This window comes from Protopterus annectens, chromosome 12.part0 (genome assembly GCF_019279795.1).
Source record: "Protopterus annectens isolate FY-2018-M chromosome 12.part0, PAN1.0, whole genome shotgun sequence".
Classification (NCBI taxonomy): domain Eukaryota; kingdom Metazoa; phylum Chordata; order Ceratodontiformes; family Protopteridae; genus Protopterus; species Protopterus annectens.
The window spans coordinates 622942012-622967981 of record NC_056746.1 but is presented as its reverse complement, the minus strand read 5'-3'; the positions used below and the strand labels follow the sequence as shown (position 1 = coordinate 622967981).

The 25970-nt window shown below is 38.5% G+C and overlaps 1 protein-coding gene across 4 annotated transcripts in view; it reads left to right on the top strand.

Annotated features, from left to right (window-relative positions):
- Window positions 1-25970, top strand: part of IQCK (IQ motif containing K) — a 1183927-nt gene that overhangs the window by 834010 nt on the left and 323947 nt on the right. For 2 of the 4 annotated variants that reach the window (XM_044089749.1, XM_044089751.1), the window contains exon 7: window positions 24629-24713. The exons of the other annotated variants lie outside the window; for them this stretch is intronic. In XM_044089749.1, the coding sequence (XP_043945684.1) occupies window positions 24629-24713 (85 nt within the window). The remainder of the gene's footprint in view (window positions 1-24628; window positions 24714-25970) is intronic. 4 annotated transcript variants of the gene reach the window in all.

The following is a 25970-nucleotide window of genomic DNA, read 5'->3' as shown; positions in this document are numbered from 1 at the left end:
AATACTTGCAACTATTTTTATGTTTTTTCCACATTTCTTGCCTTCTCATCTGGTCCTTCACCTTATATTCTTTCTTTTATTTTTTAGCACATTCAATTGCTGCCTGTTTTTTATCCATGTCTGGTTTGATTTCCATTCCTGCTTGTCATCGATATGCTTCTGCTAAATTAAGCAGAGGCATCATCTTAGATTTATTCTCCTCATGTTTCAAAACTTTCACTACATTTGGATCTTGTGAGGTCAGTAGATATGTATGGAGTCCCACAATTGCAGATCTATACATGTAATAAATTTCAAGGAGACCCATCTCTCCTTCGGAATGGGGAATATATAATCTTGGTATACACTGATTTTTATAAATCATTTGATGAGCATGAAGCATCCTTCTTGTTTTAACTCATTCCCTCCAGTAGAGCTCTATTGTGTACCTTTAACTCCCAGTGGGTGTGGCTTCAGCCTTTAAAAAATGAAGTTATCACCTTGCAGTTCTAACAAATACTAACTGACAGAAGTCATATAGCAGTACAATTGTGTTTGCCATCATATATGCTTCAAGATAAAATATTCTGATGCCTTGTATGTATCATGGTTTTGAATTATTAATGCAAATATGAACAGGCGATATTTGACACCTACAGGTGCAGTAGGAGGTAATTGCAGAAACGTCTGGAGACGTCACTCAGCTGTAATGAGTTAATATCCAATCTATCCAACACTTTTTTGGGGCCAGTCAATCACTCCAAAACTATAAGTTAGGACAAGAAGAGCAAATTGATTTATGGCTTGGATCGTGTTCCTAGATGTCAATGCTGTTTTCAGGATTAATTTAGGTACTCTTTACTGATAAACAAAGAAAGCTGGAAACAGCGCACTCAAACCGCACTTTATTCTGGTAACAGAAGTAAATCCACAAGTTGATCACACAGTAAACGCTTTAAAACCAGTACATGCGTTTTCGTCAGCTAAAAGCTTCGACTTCATCAGACAAAAACAATTAATTGATTCACCTTTATATAGTAAAATTCAAAGAAAAAAAGACCAATTAAAACCATAGCATCCTGTTTAAGCCAATAATAATAGTGACAACCTAAAGAGCTCATTATAATAAATCCTTAGCTTACTAAATAAATGTCATATAGGACCTATTAAACTTTCTTTTAAAATATTGTTCTAATTTGTAAAACCTTTTACAAATGATTAAAAAATATGCTTTTAAATAATTAAATTCCATAAAAACAGTGTAAATAGATAAAGTTGTTTTAAAACCATTTGTTATATTGATATGAAAGCTGAATTTTGTTTGTGAATAGGAGAGTGAAGAGTGAACAACAGTGCCATCTACTGTTCTTTGAGAGTAAGTTAAAAATACTGTATTTCACACTTTAGTTGCTCTCAATTTTAGAGCTGGGACTATAGAAATACATTCATTTAAACCCGGTTGTTTATTGGCTTCTAATAGTATTTGCCAATAAAGTTCCCTGTATTCAAGCCATTCTTCCCAGGGGCCTCCTCTTATTTCTTTTTTCACTTGTTCCAAAACAAAAAAGGAAAACTTAGCCTCCTTGCAGGTTTTTGTATGTTTAAACAACGCATTAGTGTCCTTTGCTTTTTGTATTTCATATAGATGTTCATAAATTCTCCTCTTCAATACTCTTTCTGTTTTCCCAACATAATAAGAGATGCATCTTGAGCACGTTGCCAGGTAGACCACTCCCTGGGACTCACAGTTGAATTGACCTGTACTGTATATGTTTATATCTCTGGCTTCAAGAAAAATTTCTCTTTTGTTAGAAATATAGGGACATTGTTTACAGTGTCCACAATGAAAAGTTCCATGGGTGGTATTGCTGGATCGTGTCCTCTCTAGATGGTTATTAATTTCTTTTGTTTGATTATTTTCTAAGACTTTTTTTATGCTGCGTGCATTCTTGTATACCATTTTTGGTGCTCTTCCTTTTATGTTTGGAATATCAGAAAAAGAAATAAATTTTTCCCACTCTGTTTGAATAATTCTTTTTATCTTGGAGTTGAATACATTAAATTCTAAGACAAGAGCTGATTGGTAATCAGAATCAGCTGGGGTGTTACTCATGTTAATGTTTGACCGACTATCTATAATGTTCTCACTTATACCGTGGTCCATATTGTTGGTCAAGCATCCCTTGATAGGTTTAAATTTTGTCTGTCTATGTTGTTCCACCTCTGTTCTAATATCTTTTATAAACTCAAGTGGGTATCCTCTGGCAAGGAACATAGCCTCTAAAATGTTACATTCAACATAAAAGTCTTCGTCCCTGCTCGTCATGCGACAACCTCTTACAAATTGTCCTTTGACAATATTTTTCTTGCAATGAGGCGGGTGTGCACTGTTGAAATGCAGGAAGGAGTTGCAAAAGGTATTCTTCCGGAATATTTTAGTTTCAAAGTCTTTTAAATTTGTGTTCTTTTGAACCTCGACGTCCAAATATTGTAGCTTGTCGGAGGAACAGGAGTGTGTGAATCTCAAATAAGAGGTAGTATTATTGATATATTCCAAGAATGCAGTCAATTTTTCACTACCCCCTGTCCAAAAAATGACGATGTCATCAAGGAAGCATCGATATAAGGACCAATATTGTTGAAATTCTGAATTTAGAATATAATTCAATTCCCAACCTGCTAGAACAATATTAGCGTAAGTAGGTGCACACGCCGCCCCCATTGCTACCCCTTTTAATTGTTGATAAAATTCTCCATTGAATGTTAAGAAATTGTACTTCAATATATTGTCCATAAGTCCCACTAAAGAAACCTTTTCTGAATGTGTTAGAATGTTGTCCATAAAAACCATATCTTCAAAAATGCTCATCCCTTCATTGTGTGGAATACATGTAAAGAGGTCTACCACATCAATGGTGACAAAAATCAAATTCTCAGAGAAGAGATTTGATGTAATGTTTCTTAGTAGATCCCATGAGTCCTTTAATATATGTCCAAAATTGTTGCAAATGTGTTTGATCTTATTATCCACAAATTTAGCCATAGGAAGAGTCTTTGAACAATCAGCCGACACAATCGGTCTCAGTGGAGGGTCACTTACATTTTTGTGGACTTTCGGAATGCCGAATATGATTGGAATCTTTGGTTTTGGCACTGATAAAAATTTGTACGTATTATTGTTGATTGTTCCCTCCATAATCATGTGATCAAGTGCCATGTCTATCTTTTGATAGGCCAATTGAACTTCATCCATAGAAACATTTCTGTATTTACTTTCTTCACGAAGAATATTGTTCATTTTTCCTTCGTATATAATGTTTTCCATTATTACCACTCCCCCTCCTTTGTCTGGTTTCATAATTCTTATTGAGGTGTTTTTCTTTAATTCTTCTAGTGTTGTATGTTCTTCTTCTGTGAGATTGTACACCATGTGGTGTTGTTTAAATTCCTTTCTAATCTCTTTTTCTAACACCATCTCCAGGTTCTTTATTTGTGGGAGGAGTGGGGGGTTGTAGGTGCTACGTCTAGTAAGAGCAGGATGTAGTTGTTCAATGTTAGATGAGGCAGTTGGTAAAATGGCTTGCAGGTTCACTTTCCTAAGAAACAGCTTCATGTCTATTATGGTTTTAACTAAATCCCCTCGGGTGCTGGGAATAAATTTAAACCCTTTGCTGAGGAGATCAAAATGCGTCCTGTTTAGGACAATATTGCTAAAATTGTAAATTGAGAAATTATTAAAAGAATGTGTGGTACCTGTGTGTAGAATCTCAGATTCAGCATCAATATCTAATTCAGAGAGACCAAGAGAACTAATAGTTGGGGGATCAGTTGGGGTGGGGGGGTAGATAGTATTGATTAATACCTCCCTCTCCCCCTTCTTCCTCCCCCTCTCTGAAAATTCTGAGGACCTTGTCCTTTTCTATAGATGTTGTGTGATAAATCTATGTCCTCTAATGGAGGAAAGTCAGTGTCATAATCTTCCATAACCCATTCTGTATTCTTAGTTTGAACATTGTAGTTGTTAACTCTCCTATTATCAAACTTGTTCCTGACATTGTGTGCATTTCCCCTAAAAGGTGGTGGTGGGTAATTCACACTATTCTGATAGTCATCCAAGTCCCTTTTAAGTTTATTGATTTTTCTTTGCTCTAGTGTTTTACATTTTGTATCAATATCCAACCTTAAATTATAGTATTTGTCCCTTTCTTGCTTTATTTCAAAGAACAAATCCTGTTTAATAAAATTATCAAGGACCAAAATTTCTTCCTCTAGTTCTGCTAACTGTTGATTATTTTCTTTAATGATGCGCCCTAAAATTTCAAGACCACATCTGTTGAAAATATCAATAAGGTCCTTATGATATGCAGTGCCTATTTCAACATTGTTAGGGTATTTCCATACCCTGAGCCCCTTAGGTACAATATTGTGTTTGATGCATGCTGTTAAATACAAGTTCTCAATGCATAACATTTTGTATTTGTACATAAATTTAAAAAGTTTATCTATTTTGACACAATAGGAATCACCATCCTGTGGTGAATCATCGTCTCTTGTAGTAAAATTGCATCCACGCTGGTTATTTAACCAGTCTGTTACTCTTTACTGAGCTTTATTCACATTTGTTCATGTTTTATTGCTGATCCTTCATCAGTTCCCAAGTATTTATACACTCCGTCTTGCTCAAGTTCTTTTATATCACATTCTTGTCCCAAACTGATGTTTTCCTGGTGCTGCAGTTTTCCTTTTTTAAATGTTGCTTTTCCACATTTATCAAGACCAAATGACATTCCAATATCATCTGAAAAAGTTTTGACAGCCTGCAGCTGTGATTTCTGTTCCTCATCTGATGAGCTATACAGTTTTAAATCATCGACAAGAGAAGATGAGAAGTAATTAGACTTTGTTGTTTTCTAGAAGCCAAATTGTAGCCAGGGCCTAAGCTGTTAAGTAAACAGCTTAATGGATTAATGGCAAGGCAGAATAGCAACAGTGACAGAGTCACCCTGGAATATCCCACTTTGAATTTTTATCCCTGGGATAATAATTTGTTCTTTATCATGGTTTAATTGCAAAGTGGTCTGCCACTGTTTCATAGTTACTGTAATGTAATCAATCAGTGTAGGGTATATCTTATAAATTTTTAAGCACTCTTTATCCATGAATGTGGGATACTATCAAATGCTTTTTTGTAGTCACTCCATGCCATACCTAGATTCTTCCCCTTCTTTCAGTTCTCCACTATAACTTTGTTTAACAACAAATGATCCTTTGTTCCATATGACTTTCTTTTATTGCCCTTTTGTTCTACTGCCATAATTGAGTTTTCTTCTAAATGACTAAACTCTGTCGGTGTCAATTCCCGTGTATAGTTTATACATCGTTGGAAGACAAATTACTGGTCTATAATTTTTAGGGTAGCTTGCAGGTTCACTCTTAAGTAAGAACATTGTTTTTCCTGTTGTTAACCAGTGCGGTGTGTGTTCGGGTGTGTATATAAATAGTTCTTACTCATGGCTAAATCCTCATGCAAAGAAGTTAATACTGTAAGCCAAAAGTTAGGTACTGCATCTGGGCCTGGGGTTTTCCAGTTAAAGGCTTTTCTCAGCTTTGTTTCAATCTCTCTGGCTATTTCATCCCATTTCATATCCTGTACCTTTAAACTTCTTATTCTTTCTTTTACTTCTTTTATCCATTTAGCATCTTTGTTATGTTCCACAGTATCTTCATAGATAGTTCTCCAAAATGTATCTACTTCCTCTTTTTTTTGGCACTCTTTCAATTCCTTTTACCTTATTTCCCAATTCTGTATAAAACCTTTTTGGGTCATCAATAAATTGCTTATTTTGTGCTTTTCCCTTATATTTATCTTTGCATCTTCTAAGTCTTTCTGCCTATTTTGAAATTTTTAGTTTGTTATCTCCAATAGTGCATAATAGATCCTGGTCTGTTCTAATACTGCACATTGCTTTTATCACATCTATCTTTCATAGTATTTTTGTTGATCTATTCCCTCTTCTATATTCTTCTAACAATGACACTTCTTGTCTTAGCTGCTTTATAGTTGTCTCTATTTGATATTTCCATGATGGTATTCACTTTCACCCCCCTTTCCCTCACTACCCTATGTTCCTGTGGTAGAATTTTATCAGTTATTAATTTAGCAGCACCGTAATATATCCTGTTTACTTCTGTTATATCGCATGGATCTCTATGGACAGTCCTAATTACTGTGTTCATTTGTTTTATCAAACTTCTGACTTTTGAGGTTTTATTAACCTTCTGCACTCTGTTTCTCTCATTGATCTTAATATATCTGTCTTTGTCTATTAAATCAAGCAACTCTTCTCAATTCATTTTCTTCTATACTGTGGGCACATCCCTTGTTTTCCATTTCCTGTGTGCATGCTATAGATAGTTCTATGGCATCTTCCTGTGGCACATTCTCTTCAGTTTCATCATGTGTCATCTGTTGTTCTGTCATATGGGAACTCACTGGCCTATCACTCCTCAGCATTGACTGCATCAGAGTTTCCGCAGTTTCCTGTTCCTTTCCTTGCTGTCTAGCTGCAAATGAATGTTTAAACTGTTTTCCTGTGGAAGGCTCCAAAATATCTTGATATGGCACCTGACCAATTGCTTCCTGTTCCACTGGTTTCCCCTTAATTTGGATATCCATTGCTCTATCCTGTTGTGGTGCTTTCTGTATTCAACTTACTACACTGAATCCTTCTCTTTGCAGCTGTTCCATAACCTCAATTTCTATTTCTTGGACTTCTCCATTACTAATCTCTTTTTCTACTTTTCCTCTTAGTCTTCTTATTTTTTGTATTGTAAAGTTTTCCATATCCAGATTCCTTTCCCTATATTTTTCTTCAAATATCTTTGGTGCTGCTCTTTTTGTATTGATTAGTTTTGCTTTCTCCTTTGCATAAATATTGCACCATATTAAATCTCTTTTCCTTTCCCCTGTCCATATTTCTTCTTCACGTCTCCTGATCTTCCTGCTTTTCCTTATTGTGGGGACTCACTCCATCATGCTGTGATGTAGTCTGTTTTAGACCTTTTACATTAAATCCTTCACTTCGCAGGCACTCCATAACTTCAACTTCTATTTCTTTAACTTCTGCTTTACTAATCATCTTTTCTACATTACAACTTTGTGCTATTAATCTTTTTATTGTGAAATTTTCCATATCTGGCTGCCTTTGCCTGTATTTCTCTTTAAATATCTTTGACATTGCCTTCTCTATATTAGTTAACTTGGCTTTCTCCTTTGCATAAATATTGCACCATATTAAATCCCTCTTTCTTTTCCATGTCCATATTTCTTTTTTATATTTTTCAAATATCGCTAGGTTTTGTTGTTTATATTTTCTCACTTTCTCAGATGCTTCTTTTTCCAAACAGATCAAAATTTCTTGATCTATATACTGTTTTTCAAAAATCTGTTGTATTAATGAATGCTAATTTTTATTTGAAGCTTCTGACAGTTTTTCCTGTGGAAATATTTTTCTTTCCTCTAATCTCTCTCTCAGTCGTTTTGTATATCTTGTGTCTGAAAGTTCTCGGCTTTTTACATAATAGTAACAATACATAATTTCTTTCTTTTGCTCAGTAGTCCACTCTATCATCGTTATGGCTCTTCTTTGGCCAATCAATTTTTGTCATTTTTGTAGACTGCTACTTCCTTCTACAACAGGGGGGCCATCCTCCCCCTGAGCCTGGCCTAGTCCCACTGTAGGAATGTTTCTGTATTTTGAGGATTCTACACTGTCATTTTTTCCAGTCATGGCACCAGTGTGCCTACCAGGATTGAACACTTTTTTATCCTTGTTTTTGTGCACTCAGCTATTTTTTTTTATTTTTGATTTACTTCTGTCCATGATATATGCTATATAAATACAGTCTATATATCAGTCTCGCCTTGGTGAGATTTTGTGAAAAACAGGGTCCACCTCGCGAAGGTATTCACCAAGACTTGAGGATGAATTCAATTTCAGCACTACTACGCTACTCTCCTTTGTTTGCTTACTTTTCATCTCTCCATCAGGACCCGGTGAACCAGGTTACCCACAACACATACTTGGATCTACTTGAATCACGCAAGATACACCCAAACATACTAGTTTTAGGTGACTTTAACTACTCATCTGTAGACTGGGTAAATTATATGTGTACTAACACACTTGCCCAAAGGTTCTTGGGTGGCCGTGATGATGCAGCAGTTAGCATTGTCGCCTCACAGTAAGAGGTTCTCCTGTTCATATCTCAGCTGGGTTGCCTTCTGTGCGGAGTCTGCATGTCCTCCCTGAGGTCATGTGGATTTCCTTGGCCACATAGTTGTGGTCTTGCAGTTCAGCCTCATCCTTGCTGGTTAGTGATGGTGCTTATCTCATTCCTCATAGGGGGCACACACATGGCTAGTGATGTTCACAGTCTGCATCTTCCCACCTGAGGTCATGCAGCACCTGCATTTCTGAACCATTCCAACATCACAGTTAGGTCTTTACCATAATGTTGCTCACTTCCATATCATTATATGGTTGATTGCATATGACCCTGTCTGTATACTTTTACCATATTGTGCAGCAGTACTTCCTTTGTCTTTGAATCAGCCTCTCCCTGTGCATTGATACTAACTGTGCAGATGTTCATCATTGTCCTCACCACAGTGGCATATAGGTTCTGTGCCTGCACAAAACCCATATAGGCAGCCTTCCTAAGTTCATAATTCCCCCCTTTGACTCCCTGTGATAGGGTATCAGCTAAGACCCTCTCACAAGGAAAGGTCTAACCCGTCTGTCACAGGAAGACAGTTGTTTAGTCTTTTATTGCCAACTATAGGAATCACATAGTTGAATCTCCTCAGAAACTTGCATTGGCGGATTGCAGCTTCTAGACGCTGATACGATTCCTTTGGGAACTTTCCTTCCTCTTTGTTATTATATACTTTTGATTTCTTTCTGCTAATAAAAATAAATAAATAAATATATATATATATATATATATATATATATATATATATATATATATATATGTGTGTGTGTGTGTGTGTGTGTGTGTGTGTGTGTGTATAAATAAATAAATATATATGTGTGTGTGTGTATAAATAAATAAATATATATGTGTGTGTGTGTATAAATAAATATATTTTATATATATATATATATATATATATATATATATATATATATAATATGTGTGTGTGTCTGTAGATGGTTGGGTCAAAACTGTGTTTGGTCAACATCTGTTTAGTTATCTGCTTTTCGTGAACTAAACAGATGGTTCAGAGGTGTTTCGTGACTGCTGGGGTTTGGGAATATTTTCTTTCCCCAGTTTTCCTCCATCCCAGAGATACCCATCGCAAAAAATATAAGTTTTGTTATCTCTCACTGTCTGTTTTAGTTTTTGCATGCACTGATGCTGTTTCTTGGTGTGTGCATAGTACTGCTTTGAAATTTACATTTTTGAAGTATTGTGGATATTGCTTTCCTTGTCGATAAACTCAAATGTGGATGCTGCTTTCCTTGTTGATAAACTCAAATGTTCATGTAACATTAAATAGTTTGTATGTATATATATATATATATATATATATATATATATATATATATATATATATATATATAGAGAGAGAGAGATATATATATACACACACACACACACACACACACACATATATATATATATATATATATATATATATATATATATATATATATATATATACACACATATACATACATTTGAGTCTGTACTTGCCAGACAACTTTCCTTTTCTCTGTCACTTTCTGGTGTCATCCTCCAGGGTTATTCCAGTACCTTGTTCAGGTAGAAGTAAACCAAATGCTTTAGGAGCAGGAGAGGTCTAGGGTAAGAGACTCCTTGCCAACATAATACTTTTTCCCCAGATATTTTGTCCACTAGTGTAGTTCAGAGTAAAACAAAACAGGAACGTCAGCACACTGCAGACAATCTGGTTATTACCACGTATAAAGCTGATATTGTTTTCTTAGCTAAGTGTTTTACAGTCAGCTAATCTCAAAGACTATCCTGCTATTCAGAATGACCATGGGCCTACCTTCTCTAGGGGTCAGTCTGTAGCTGCAGATTTTGATAGAGACTTTGATGCAGGAAATAGTGACCACTCTTGAGTCAGTCCAATCTGGTTCCTTGGAAGGTGAAAAGCTTCAAAAACCCAAGCAGGTGCTCACCTTTCACATATGCTAGGTAGGTTTAGAGACATATTTGATGGGAAGCACTATGTCATTGGCAGAGCTTATGATCTTACTGGGGATGATATTCCAAATGTTTTGGCTGTTAATCCTCTGTTACTGACCTTAGAAGATATCTATAAAATTGCAGGTAAGAACCCTTTGGTTGGTGAACCAGTTCTTAAAACAGCTATGAGGAAGGGTATTTTGCAATTTGGTTACAGTTTAGATTTTTGTGCCGCATCTTTGCCTGTTGAACAGACATGTTACATGAATAACTTTATTTTAGCCTAACTCAGGCTTTGAAACATGCTTTGAGAAATGTCTTGGAAGGTGTGGACACAATTTCTTGAAATACAGCCACTTCTGTTATATTTGGTTACATAAACCATTTTTCCTGAGAATGTAATAATGAGATTTTGAATGCCCCTTAAGGTTTGAATTTGTGTTTGGTCCTGCTGCTGCCAGATTCTTAACCAATGCAGTCATAGAGTTAAATTGATGCATGAGGTATCTAGAATGTTTCATAATCCCAGGTTCTCCCCTAACAAGGTTTCCAACTACAAAGGGCAGAAAAAACAAAATTCCCAGCCTAACAAGAGTCAGGATACCAGAAATGAGTATGCCAAGACTCAGGCTTCCCATCCCTTCCTCCTGTCCCTTCTCCCCTTTTCTCTTCCCCCCGGACTTTTGCTCAACCCAACAGCCTGGCTACAAATTGTCTCAGACAGATGGGTGCTGAGAAAAATTCTGAGAGGATAGTCTTGTTAGGGGACAGAAAATCCTACATTCAGGGGAATCTCCCCTGTACCTACCGGTCCATGCACATCTATTCTGTCTGGTACTCCCACATGCAGAGATTATAAAACCAGTTCCTCCACAACAAAAGGAAAAATATTTTCCTCCAGATTCATTTTGGTACCCAGAAAGGAGCTATTGTGGAGAACAGTGTTAGATTTAACTTACCTAAATACCTTTCTGAAAGTACCCACATTCAAAATGCTTACCCTACAAATGGTCTTTCCCCTTCTTCCAAACCACTGTTTCATGGTGAATTTAGATCTAAAATATACTTATCACCACATACCAGTTGCTCTCTGTTTCAGGAAATGTCTGAGATTTGATGTGTCTGGCTCACATTATCAGCTTTCTGAATTACCCTTTGGGCTGTCTACTGTGCCTCAAGTATTTGCTAATTGTCTGGTTCCAGTGGTTGCTTACTGCAGGACCTAGGGCAATCACATTTTTCCTTAATTACACAACTTTCCTTATTTAGATGACTTGTTGATTTGTGCAGAGTCTGTTTTCAGGTGTTTAGAATCATTAGACAAGGTCTTGACCATTCTAGTTCACATGGGCTTCAAGCTGAATCAACCAAACCCCTATCTCATACCCTCTCAAAGAATTGTCTTCCTGGGGTGTATGGTAGACACAGAAAACAAGACTGGCCTTTCTACCAGAAGATAAAGTCCTGACTTATCAGAATATTTTAGGGATTTCTCCGTTCAAGAAGCTGCCTCTGCAAGAGTGTTTCTCAGAATTATAGGTCTCATGGCATTAATGATCCTCATGATACCACTGGCCAGACTCCAACTGAGAAAGATTCACTGGTACTTAATGTTGGTCACAGCAACTGCATCCCTTAGAGTTTCAGGTACTAGTGCTGTAATTTGTGAAAAGTGAGATAACAGTGATAGAAGGATCAGATGACTATCAATCCAGGCCTTCCATTCTCCCTTTTGACTCCAATTCAGTCAGTCCAGATGGACTCATCAGATTTTACATATGGAACAGTGTTCGGGTGATTTCAAGTATAAGGTGAATGGGGTCCTTCAGATGCTACAAAGCACATAAATGTATGCTAGCAGTGATTCAGGGCTAAAAAGTTCTTTACAACATTTGCTGTCCAGGTCCCCTTTTAGTGGTCACTGACAACACCACAGTTATGTGGTACCTAAACAAATAAGGGGGTACAAGGTCAGACCCTATTTGCTGGTTGGAATTAATGACCTGGGAGCTAGCCTAACAGCATCTCTGTTTCAGGCCTCATGCACTCTATTAGAGCAAAACCTAGTGGCAAACTAAGTGGATTCCAGACAGACTTTCAAGAGTGGAAACTCAGGACAGAGGTCTTCCAGGATTTGGTCCAGATGTGGGGAATACCTGAAACAGAGCTGTTTGCCTCCTTTCAAAATAGACAGTTGGAAAATTCTGTTTGAGACATCCTTGCAGCCATGCTTGGGGGGCAGATGCATTCTAGTTCCCTTGGATGAAAATGCTCCTTTATTCATTTCCACCTTTTCCTCTGATGTGCAAGGTACTTCTGAAGATTCAGGAAGAATTACAAAAGATCATTGTGGTGACTCTGTTTTGTCCAAGGCAGAGATGGTTTTCCCTTTTAATGGAATTGGTCAAGGGAATTGTCGCAAGCTTCCTCATACTCTAGATCTGCATACACAGTGTCAGGAGAGACTGGTACTCCCCAACTTAGAGCAACTGCAACTGCCAGCCTGGATGATTCTATCTTGATACCTTTCAGGCACTTGTTCCATGAGGATGTACAGCAGGTATTGAAGGAGGCAAGAAAACCTGCAACTAGAAAATGTTATCTTTACAAGTGGAAGTTTTTCTAGGTGGTGCCTAACTGATAAAAGAGGGCCCAATATGGTGTCTGCCCCTCTGATTTTGAAATATTTGTTTGAGCCATTCAACAATGGCTTATTTTATGCATTTGTCAAGGTGCATTTTGTGGCCATCTCAACTGGTCAACCCAAGGATTCCCCTCTTTCATCTCTTTCTGTGGTCGGAAGGTTTATGAAATATGTGTTTGTTGCATTTGAGACCCCCTCGAAAGCAACTTCCTCCTCACTGGGATCTCAGCTTTGTTCTTGAAAAAATTGAACTTATTTCCTGTTGAAGTGGTCTTTTAACCTGATTTAAAGTTTATCCTTTGAAAACGTTTTTTTTTTTATTGCTTTCACATCTGGAAGGCAAGTCTCTGAGCTGCAGGCTGTCATGGTGGGCCAACCTTATCTAATTTTCCACAAGGACAGAGTTGTTTTACTCACTAATTCATCTTTCATGCCTAAAGTTGTTTTTGAAGTTACTCTTAATCAAGTCACAATCTCCTAGTTTTCTTTCTGGAACCTAAAAACAATGAACAGAAAATTCTGCATACCTAAAAACAATGGACAGAAAAGTCTGCATACCTTCAATGTGAATAGGCAGCTCAGGTACTAACTTGACAGAACTAAGCCTTTCAGGAAAGCTTAACATCTACAGACCCTGGGAATTATTGCCCCATTAGCCTGGTAAGTCTAATATGTAAGGCTATGGAGTGCATCATCATTGACCTAATTAACAAGGATATAGGGAATCTCCAAACTCTAGATCCCATACAATTTGTTTTTTTGAAAGGTAGATCATGCCTGCTCAACCTGGTTGATGTCTTTGAGTCAGTCACCAGAGCTATGGATGAGGGCAAGGTAGTTCATACAGCTTACCTCGATCTGGCCAAGGCCTTTTATATCATTCATTCCCCACTCAGGAATTATTGATAAAGTCACCAAACTAGGCATCAACCCCTATATCACTAGGTGGGTTGCAAACTGGCTCACAGATAGAACCCACCGTGTGAAAGTAGCGGACTCCAAGTCAGACTGCCCACCAGTCATGAATGGAGTCCCACAGGGGTCGGTCCTTAGTCCTCCCCTGTTTGGCATCTACTTCTCAGAAGTCCAGGACAATACGGTGGGACTCTGGCTGACCAGTTTCACAGATGACTGCAAGCTGGGAGCCATTATTAACTCCCCAAGTGATGTAGACATCCTACAGAAAGGCTTCACTGAGACCAATGACTGGTGTCGAAACCATGGTCTTAAGCTTAATGCCAAAAAATGCATTGTCATCCCCATTGGGAAAAACTCAGTTCCCACTAATTGCCACATCGATGGGAGCCCACTGAACACTGAAGGCATTATGAGAGATCTGGGTACACAGGTTGACAGCAACCTCTCCTTCGACCACCACATTGCCACTGTGTCAGAAAGTCCTTCTATTTGGCACATCCCATTACCAAGGGTTTTGCATCCAGGAAGAAAGAGGTCATCGTCTCTCTCTACTCTTCCCTCATTAGGCCAGTCATGGAGTATAATGCCCCATTTGGCATGTACCTCACTAGACACATGCAACAGCTGGAAAGGCCACAAATGTACCCCACAAAGAGGATCCTAGGCCTTAAACAGGTGTTCTACACAGGCAGACTCAAAAATACTCCAGCTATTCTCTGTCTCATATTGTCTACTAAGAGACGATCTCTGCTTGACTTACAAAGCCATGTCTGACCCAGCTCTGTTAGAAATGTTACATCTAAAGAAATCCCAATCCCTCCTCACCACATGCTCCAGAGACCTCAACCTCTACCACAATCAACAGAACATGCTGGAGGGGCAGGTTCATAACCCAGAGACTGCCCATGCTCTGGAATAGACTTCCCATACATGTCAAGCAGAGCATCTCTCTGCCACTCTTCAAGAGAAATTCTTGATGAGTGGATGGGAAATAGAAAGTTCACCCCGGGGATCACTCCAGTGGCTGTGTTTGATAAAGGCACTGGGAACTAACGTCGGGTGGCACAGTGCCAGGGCACTTCTATGGGCTAGGCTTGTAAAGGCTCCAGGGCCATTAGCCTAGTACACACCTATGTACCTATGAATCTGTTTATTTCCTATTATGGGACTAAGATGAGCAAACTCATCTCTAAGCAAACAATTTCTCATTGGTTATCTTGTGCTATTGTTTTTTTATTACTCTAGTTACAGGCATTGCTAAGGCTCATTCCACCAGACCTTATCCTCTTTGGTGACATATTGGAAAAGACTGGATTCTAGGAGCATTCTAGAGGAAGAAACCTGGTCCTTTGTTCATACTTTTACAAAGCACTACAAACTGGATACTTTCTCAAGTTCCAGAGCAAGCTTTGTGAGAATCATTTTCCAAGGGCTCCTGGATCCTTATCCTTCATTTTCCATGTTTGGGAATCTGCGTATATACCACTGAGGCAGCGCAAATGATGAACATAATACAGTTACTTCACTCCTACTTACCTGTAGCATTAGATGTTGAAAGTTCACAATGCGTCAGAGGCAGCACCCACCAACCATCCCTTTTATTTCATATATATACTTCAGTGGTATCCAGCCTTGTTGTGTTGTTGGTTGGCTTTGGTTATTTGTATTGATGTTTCTTTGCTGAGAATTGGTTGGTTTCAGGCAATTTTTGCTTCTGGTCCTTCTGGGATGTTCATCGTGCATACAGCTGCAGTCATAACAGATGGGTTCTCCTGCCGTCAGGCGGGTCCTCGGTCATGTAAATGATGAACATAATACAGTTACTTCACTCCTACTTACCTGTAGCATTAGATGTTGAAAGTCCACAATGTGTCAGAGGCAGCACCCACCAACCATCCCTTTTATTTCATATATATACTTCAGTGGTATCCAGCCTTGTTGTGTTGTTGGTTGGCTTTGGTTATTTGTATTGATGTTTCTTTGCTGAGAATTGGTTGGTTTCAGGCAATTTTTGCTTCTGGTCCATCTGGGATGTTCATCGTGCATACAGCTGCAGTCATAACAGATGGGTTCTCCTGCCGTCAGGCGGGTCCTCGGTCATGTAAATGATGAACATAATACAGTTACTTCACTCCTACTTACCTGTAGCATTAGATGTTGAAAGTTCACAATGCGTCAGAGGCAGCACCCACCGACCATCCCTTTTATTTCATATATATACTTCAGAAGTATCCAGCCTTGTTGTGTTGTTAGTTGGCTTTGGTTATTTGTATTGGTGTTTCTTTTCTGAGAATTGGTTGGTTTCAGGCAATTTTTGCTTCTGGTCCTTCTGGGTTCTTCTTACTTAGCATTAAAAGTCTGAACAACTGACTTGTGACAAGAGTTAAGCTTCCCCTGGTGGGAGGGGCTTAAACAATCCCCTATCGCAGGGAATCAGAGAAGAGAATTATGTGCTCTGGAAGGAAGCCAGTGTGGGGGAATTCGAGCATTTACCTCTACAGGCAAGTAGGACTTACTCAACTTTCATATTTGCCTAATGCATTGCACTATTCATTTCTCAGTTCTGACCTCTTTATCAGTTAAAATGGAATTGTTAGATGAGAGACTGAAATGACAAAACTGCTTTATTTTTCTTTGTTTTTTAGAAATAGAATATACCTGTTTAGTCCTCTACCATGTGAAATATGAACTGTCTTTTTTTGATAGAGACATACTGGAAAAAGTTAAAACAAAGCAAAATCTTATTATTTTGTTTACCCAGCTGTTGAGTTTGTTGTTATTTTGTAGTGTTTCTGTTTAGTGAAAGATAGCATTTTATTTTAAACTCATAGTCTGAGAGTAAATCCTTTTCCAGCTCTGGACCAGTGGGTCAAAGAATTTACAAAAATGGCGGTGCATACTAAGGATGTCAGGAGGCATATGCACTGTACTGATTTCAGTGCAACTTCTTTAGAAGAGGATTATGCACTAGGACCAGAGCTGGATTTAGCACTAGGCGGCATAGGCAGTTGGCTAGAGCTCCATGGCTGGGGGGCATTCCGGTAAAGGTGCTTCATTATATAAAAAAAAAATAATAATATTTCTTTAACTCCATGGTACAGGGATCTTCTCCATTAAGGAGAACCATCTCATGTCAACGCGGATGTCCTCACTTGTGAGTGGATATTTAAACTAGCCATTCTGAGAAAGTGTGTGTGTGTGTGTGTGTGTGTGTGTGTGTGTGTGTGTGTGTGTGTGTGTGTGTGTGTGTGTGTGTGAGTGTGTGTGTGTGTGTGTGTGTGTAAACTGAGCAAGTGAGACTGTGTGTGTGCATATATAATTTAAAGTAGTGGTTCTGTTTGTTTCTGTATAAGTGCGAAAGTGTGTGCATGCGTGTGTATGTATGTAATTTAAACTAACTGCTTGGTTTGTATGTGAGATAGTGTGTGTGTGTTGCTATATAAGAAAGAAGGTGTGTTTGTATTGCTGTGTGAGAGAGTGGGTATGTGTATGTATATATAATTTACACTAATGGTTCAGTTTGTTTCTGTGTGAGGGAGAAATTCATTTTGTGTGTGTGTGTGCGTGTGTGTGTGTGTGTGTGTGTGTGTGTGTGTGTGTGTGTGTGTGTGTGTGTGTGTGTATGTGTGTGTGTGTATGTGTGTGTATGTGTTGCTGTATGAGAAAGAAGGTGTGTTATTGTGTGTGTTGTACTGTGAGAGATTAGGTGTGTGTGTGTGTGTGTGTGTGTGTGTGTGTGTGTGTGTATGTGCATACCTCTCAACCTCTTAAGTGCAAGAAATCTGGATAAAGCCTGACATAATGGGGGGACAAAACTAGAGACAGATTTTAAATATTGGTCTTATAAACTTAGAGTTGTTAGAATAATAGCATTTAAGTTAACATGCATTTTCTGAAGGATAGGAAGTCTGAAACTTAAATGTATGTCATTATTTAGTGACTGCTATCCTCAAAGCTTCCCAGTGATTTGCTAGAAAACCACAAAGTTTATGATTAATTGTCCAAAAATATAAGGCAAAAATCTGTACATTCTGTGAAAATCTGGACATTTGAGAGGCCTGTGTGTGTTGCTGTGTGAGAGAGTAGGTGTGTGTTGCTGTGTGATAGAGCAGGGGTGTGTGTGTTGCTGCGTGAGAGAGTAGGTGTGTGTGAGTTGCTGCGTGAGAGAATAGGTGTTTGTGTGCGTTACTGTGTGAGAGAATAGGTGTGTGTTGCTGTGTGAGAATAGAGACAAGGTGTGTGTGTGTCTGTATGTGTGTGCGCATGTGTGCGTGTGTGTGTGTGTGTGTGTGTGTGTGTGTGTGTGTGTGTGTGTGTGTGTGTGTGTGTGTGTGTTGCTGTGTGAAAGAATAGGTGTGTTGCTGTGTGAAAGAATAGGTGTGTGTGCATTTGTGTGTTGCTGTGTGAGAGAATAGGTGTGTGTTGCTGTATGAGAATAGAGACCAGTTAGTTGTGTGTGTGTGTGTGTGTGTGTGTGTGTGTGTGTGTGTGTGTGTGTGTGTGTGTGTGTGTAACATACCTCAGAACTGTCCAAATTTAGCCTCCTAGTTTTGGCCTGATTTTCATAAAATATGTGGTTTTCTGGCAAATCACAGAGGATTGAAGTCACAGTAATGAGATACACACACACACACACACACATATATATATATATATATATATATATATATATATATATATATATATGATTTTCAGGTGTCATAACTTCAGAAAATGCATGCTAACAAAAGTCCTGTTCTTCTAGCAACATTTTTTAGGCTTTGTCCAGATTTCTTGTACTAAGAGGTGGAGAGGTATGCATGCCTCTCAAATGTCCATATTTTTGTCTCATATTCCTCATTATTCCTCATAAAATGTGTGGTTTTCTGGCAAATCACTGAGGATTGAAATAACATAATAATGTCATACATTTCAGTTTCAGACATCATTTCCTTCAAAAATGCATGCCAAGGCAAATGTCATTATTCTATCAACTTTCTAAGTCTGTGAGAGTAATATTTAAAACATGTCCCTATTTTTGGGCCTTTGTTCCCCCCATTACTTTAGGCTTTGACCATATTTCTTGCTCTAAGAGTTTGAGAGGTATGGATGTATGGTATGTAATGTTCCAGTTGGGGGGGGGGGGTTAGTTAACTTGATCAGGCTTGACCCTGTAAACTAGTTACAAGAGACAAGAGCCTGAATCCTCTATGCCAACTACCAGACTGCTGAAGGAATTGTGATCTTCTGTAGAGACAAGAGTCTGAATCCTCTGCACCAACTACTAGACTGCTGACGGAATTGTGAGTTTGAGTACATTTTCAGGGAATTGTGGGTTTCAGTGCATTTTCAAGGGATTATGAGTTTTAGTGCATTTTAATGGAATTATGAGTTTCAAGGGAAGAACAATTTACTGTTGCTCGTGGTAAGTCTGTTTTCAATGTGCAACTAATTGTTTTGTTTAGCAAATAGCAGTCAATGTTTGTGCTGTAGAATTTGAAAGCAGTGTTATTAGTATAATTACTTATTGCTGGTTTGTCAGTCATTCCCTATTGCAATACTACCAGTGTACCATTTTTTTTAATGTAATACAGTATAGGCAATTATTTCTTCAAGGGCAGCTGGCACTGAATTTGTAGATGAAACACTGAAATATAAAGTTATTTGTCAGTAGCAATATCTTTGTTCGTTACAGATCTCTTAAATGTGGAATTATTCAGATGACATCTGCGGAGATTGTGCTTATTGAGTGATATTGGTGTACTGTAATGAGAGACGTTTGATTGGCCTTTTATGGTTGAAATTTTCTGAAATTGATAGTTTGTCATGAGTGGTTCATGCATTTTATTTTATTGCTTACTGGGAGAATGTTCAAAACTACAAATTTAAAAGACATTCTGACAAGTGGTGTTGTATTATACAAGGAATATAATTTAATACAATCAGAAAGCTGAATCAAAGAATACATACATGTATGCATGGCCCTAAAAATGAGTGCAAGGAGCCTATAGTTTGAAAACAGCCCAGAGGTAAACTTAATCCTCCACTGGCCAGATGCATTTCCTTTGAATGTGGGTATTAATGTCGTTTCAATGAATGTCAGCTTCAGTATCAGAGAAGCTTACTGCTCATGCTAAGCCTGTTTTAATTGTAAGACTGTATTGTGTAGCAAATGGCTATCAGTGTTGGTGTTATATTATTTTAATATCTGTAATCACTGTAGAAGTAAATAAGAAAACAGTATGCACACACTGATCGGTTTGAACTGTGATTATGGTAACTGGGGGAGAAATAGCCAAGTAATGGAACACTGGAATGGCTGGGTGGGGGCTGCTGTGGGGGTAGGTGGATAGGGGGTTGCTGCAGGAAGGGCTGCTCTGAAAAGGTGGCCTCAATCTATTACCCTGTCTAGTGCTCCATTTGACCATGATCCTGCTCTGATTATGACTCTGAAGAAGTCCCATGGTTTAGTTAAAAAAATTCTAAAACAATGATCTGAGACTGCACTGGCATGTGCACCTAAATGGGATTTTAACAAAGGGTGCAATCTTTCACACCTACCCCTTAATCAGCCCTTAAGTAGGTGATAATGAGGTGTAAATAACATTAGAGAAAGGGTGACCTGTAGATCGGCACCCTGACGGGAGAATGACTATTCTCTAGCAGAGTGTTAATCTACAGGTAATGCCCACTGAAAAACGAGTCTGCTACTTCACTGCAGCATATTAAGTTGCAGTGGAACTCAGATGGAAAGCAACATAATGACCGCCATTATTTTATAATTGGTAAGCAGTGCTTTTTCTGTTTAGTGAGAGTAAAATAAAAAAAAATAGAACATTAAAAACTAAAAATAAAAAAGTGTGTGCATGTGTGTGTGTGTGTGTGTGTGTGTGTGTGTGTCTATGTGTGTGTGTGTGTGTGTGTGTGTGTGTGTGTGTGTGTGTGTGTGTGTGTGTGTGTGTGTGTGTGTGTGTGTGTGTTTATGTCTGGGTGTGTGAGTGTAATTGTGCATGAGAGTGAGAGTGATGGTGATCGAGCTATTATTTTACACTTGTTTGGCAGTGCTTTCTCTGTTTAGCGAATGTAAAAACAAATGAAACATGTTTCTGTCTGCTTGTGTGAGTGTATGTATACTCGTGCATGAAATCGGATGTCTGTGTGTGTGTGTGTGTGTGTGTGTGTGTGTGTGTGTGTGTGTATGTGTGAGAGAGAGAGAGAGAGTGTGAAGAGTGAGAGTGATAGAGCAGTAGCAGTTAAGAGGTTTGCATGTCTCTCGACTACTTCGCTGAAGATATCTGTATAAAGCCAAAAGTAAAGGGGGAACAGAGGCTCAAAACAGGAACATATTTTAAATATTGCTGTCATAAAAAAACAAAGTTGCTTGAATAATACAATTTGTGCTAACATGCATTTTCTGAAGTGCAAGTGTGTGTGTGTGTGTGTGTGTGTGTGTGTGTGTGTGTGTGTGTGTGTGTGTGTGTGTGTGTGTGTGTGTGTGTGTGTGTGTGTGTGTGAGATAGAGAGAGAGTGAGATCGACCACTGGCAGCAGCAGTAGTAACGAGATTTGCATACCTGTCGACCTTTTACCTCAAAAAAATCTGGATAAAACCCAAAATAAAGGGGGAACAAATGCTGAAAAATAGAAACAGATTTATATATTGCTCTTATAAAATGACAGAGTTGCATAAATGAAAGGATTTGTGTTAGCATGAATTTTCTGATGGAAATAAAGTCTAAAACTCCAATGTATGTCATTATTTACTGACTTCAATCCCCAATGGCTGGCAACAAACCACACATTTTAGGAGCAAGGGACCAAAGCATTCATAGATTTATAGATTTGTAGAGTGTTACTAGGCTAATGATCCGGAGGGGGGCCTTTGTAAGTGTAGCCAAGTTTTCACAAAAGAATATGATTTCTTGTATCCAAATAGGACATTGAGGACCAGGTATTTATAAGTTACCTCTGTCCATAAGGGACATGGGTGCCAGGCCTGGAGTAAATTTCCTATTCCCCATCCACTGGTCTATTGTTGTGCTTACACTGGGTAATAGATGAACTTGGCTTCATGTAGACGGGATGCCTGTTCCATAGGAGGGACAGTCTGTGGGACACACATCTGTCTCTCCAGCATGTTCTGTTTAAGTTGCAAAAGTCCTGAGTGTGGCCAAGGTGACCTGAGTTTAAGCAATGTATGTGCTTGATAAGGTTTGCAAGAGGGATGAGCATGCCTGTCCTGGGGAGGAGGGACATTAAGTGTCTCTCTAGGGGAGGATAGATCTCATTGAAAAAATTCCAAGCTGAGGTGGGCAGAAGGACAACAGTAGGCAAGGCCACTTGATGGACCTGGGTTAGGGCACACACTCAGGCTACTTAACATTGCCTGCCCAGCCTAACACTGATATTATCATTTAAGAGAAGGGCTTAAGACTAGTCGAAAATATGGGCATCTAGTATGATGGCACCACTCCCAGATCCTACCTCACTTCTAGGATGAGTGTAAAATCCAGGTCACCATCCCTCATAAGCTGAGACCCTGGATATGAAGGAATAAATGAGTCAACATATCAACAGGAGGGTGGTTTGACAGTGGATGCCAACTGTAAAAAAAGAGAAAATAATTTATATGAAGCTGTAGCTTGGTTGTGGAGGGCAGCAGTTTGAGTGCTGTGAGTACAAATTTGAAAATCCTAGCTACACCCCTGGTGCGTGCAGTAATAAAATAGTAATTCATCAGGTCATCCAACAAACTAATGCTCAAAGTAACCCAGTCTCACAGCTATCATGGAAACTTCCTCTTCTTCTTTAGGCTTTTCCTGGTTAGGGGTCGCCACAGCGGATCACCTGTCCTCTCATGATTGGCAGTGGAGTTTTACAGTGTCGAGTTGCCAGCCTGGCGCCCAACCTTCCACAGAAGGTACACACACGCACACACTCACACCTAGGGCCAATTTAGAGTGTCCAATCCACCTACAGCATGTCTTTGGGATATGGGAGGAAACTGGAGCACCCGGAGAAAACCCATACGACCACAGGGAGGACATGCAGACTCCACACAGAAGGTACCCCAGCCAAGGATCGAACCGGGGAACTTCTTGCTGTGAGGCGGCAATGCTAACTGCTGCACCACTGTGGCCGACTCCCTCTACTCCCATAAAATAGCTAAAGATTGGAACACCCTTCCTCAACAGATAACTAAAACCCCTAACCTGTCCAGATTTAAAACTACCCTGAAAGACTATTAAAATGATAATTGGCTATGCCCCTGTATTGCTCCCAACTAATATTCTTCCTATTTTTTCCCACTCAGCTCACACATGATAGCCCAAATAGTGCTCATCCCACATAGGGCTATCCCACTATCTGTCTTTTCTTTATTAATCTTTGTTCCTTCAGATGATCTGACTTGTAAAACTATATGACAAATTTTGGTCTTTCAGAAATGACTCACCTTGTAAAGCTATACGACTTATGTACCTCATATATATTGTAAAAAAAAGGTATTCCTGTATGCCTGAAACATGCATGTTTATATTGTATTTCTGTTGTTATATGTTGCTATAATATTTTTGTTAAGCTCATTTATATATTGTTAGCAATGTACTACTTAAACTAAGTTTACTGCTTGTTCCTTAATAGTGTTCTTTTTGTTGTGGAGCTTTTCACTCCGGGTATCCACAGAAAACATTTTTTTCAACCCTGTCTGACACTACCCAGTTAACAAATGTAAATAAATAAATAAGTAATTGTACTGAGCTAATAACTCTGGAAGACCACATAAATACATACGTTGTCTACATACAAGTATACATACACACTTTAGTATAAGTACTAAAAAGAAAGGCCTTGAATAAACAGGCTAAGTATCAGAATAGCAACAAACATTAAGGTCTCATGGCATGCACCTCATGTATCAGTATTATTCTATATATTGTGGTAGTAACTATTAGCATACATACAAGTTTCACTACTATATTAAAAATAAGTAATGTGCTATGTATTTATTTACCAAACTTAGAAAATCTAACTATACTGTACTAACATGTTGTGTAACAATTATGTGAATACAATATTTTCATCAAAGCATTGAAGTTGCGATCTCTTCAAACTTTTCAGTCCTGCAACTGTACACAAGCATAGTATTAATTAATTTTTTAATTAGTCTATCAAATGTAGAGAAATGAACTTCAGAACTGTAACTGGATGTATATTATATACCAGATTAATAGAGTCTAACAGTATAGGTTCAGCTGTATAAACTATATAAAGACAGATTAAAGGAATGTGTTGAATTAAGGGGGAGGGGTGCATAATAAAGACATATTGCCTTAAACATACAACAAATCCTGGAGGCTATCCTATTTTAGGAAAAATAGGTCATTAACATTAAAGGGAAGGTAGCTCATAGTACAGTGGGCTAAAGTTTTTTTTTCTGAGAAAGACACGACTGTTAAATGCATGGGGGCACCTTCCTGGAGAGGTTATAATGTTAATACAGTACAAAGTTGTGGTGCAAGATTGTAGGAGACTGTCTGATGGCTAGTTATGATTTACATTTTGTAGATAGGTAAGGAAATGAACTAATTATGAGATATGGTTCTTACTTTCATTAGAATCTATTCTGCGGGTTGGGATGTAGGTGAAAAGGGTCTGCAGTGGATCACTCAACTGGAAAGCAGATAAATTAGTGAATAAATAAGGGGTACTACCAATCACAGAAAGAAACTCTGTGCAGTGTAGTTTAGATACCATTTGCTATCTCACTGATAGTGTCAAGATGGAGATGAAAATACAAAGAAAAAAATCAAAGAAGTACTTTGATTAAAAAATGAAATATACTTTTTTTTAGAAATATTCACAGATATCATCTTCTGTCATGTTTCAGCCCTAGGCCACCAATACCTCTGTGTTTACTGTTGTCTGAGGATGCTGCGGCTATCATTGTACAGTCACACTGGAGAGGATATCAGGTAAGAGGTGTTAATTACTAGCCGCTACTTTAATTTATATCATATCAGTTATGTGGCAAATGACAGCACTTAGGAAGAGTATAAAGTACATAATTCTATGCACTGATTTTGATTTCCTGTCTTTTTATATTACACTGACCATGGAAATCAGTTCCAAAGAACAACTTATCTTTTCTTACCCTCTGGATCTTTTATTTGGCAATTCCTCCAGAGTGTTGACTGGATTTACATGAGACCAGTTGTCATAATGGTTAAGGTCTTTGCCTCTGATGTACAGGGTACAAGGTTCGATTCTTACCTCCAGCCAAAGCCTTTTGGAGTTTGCATATTCTCCACCCAAAAACATGATGAGTGTTTACATCTCAAATTCATAATGAAAAGAACTGCGGGCAGCAGCACAAAATCTACATGGTCCCCTATTGTGATAAATGGGTTGAAGACCCGGCCTACTCCAGCCTATGCCAGGAACCCATGCTAACAGTTGGAGGGGTGTATGTACCCCTATTGGCCAGTGTGTGCTTGCCATAAAGCCCAGCAACCTTGGGTCAATAAGCTACTGGCCAGCTGGTGTCTAGTTTCTCAGCCTGGATTACTTGGGATAGGTCTGTTGATCAAAAGCTGGACATAAAACCAATAAACCTGCCAAAGGTAAACTAAGAATTGCTACATACAATGTTGGTTCACTGATAGGATGGAGCTTGTTGTGGATAACATGATGATATGGAGGAGGCTGGACATCCTGTATGTCCAGGAGACAAGCTGGAAGGGCAGTGCAGCAAAGTCACTTGGCTTGGGATCCAGAATCTTCTACTAAGGAGGAGGGCAGGCTAGAAATGCTGTGGGAATCGTGGTGAAGGCAGTGAGGACTATCATAAAGATTAGTGCCAGACTCATGACAATCAGAGTCCAGTGTAATGAGCTGATTAACAAAGTCAAATATGATCAAAAAGATGTTTTTATCACTATAGATGTAAAGAATCTCTATACAGTCATACTTCAGGATACAGGCATCATATGGGTCACTGAATTTTTGTTTAAAAATATGGTACTCCAAAATAAGATTAATCTGTATGAGGAGTTGTTTCACCAGGTCTTGGACAATAATTATATTCTATGTGATGGAAAATATTTATAGAAGAGTGAGGTAACCATGGGGTCACCAAGTGGCACAATTTTTGCAAATCTAGTTATGGCCCATTTGGAGCATGAGTTTTTATTTGAAAATTATATAAAAGCCTTCCTCTGGCTTTATGTTCA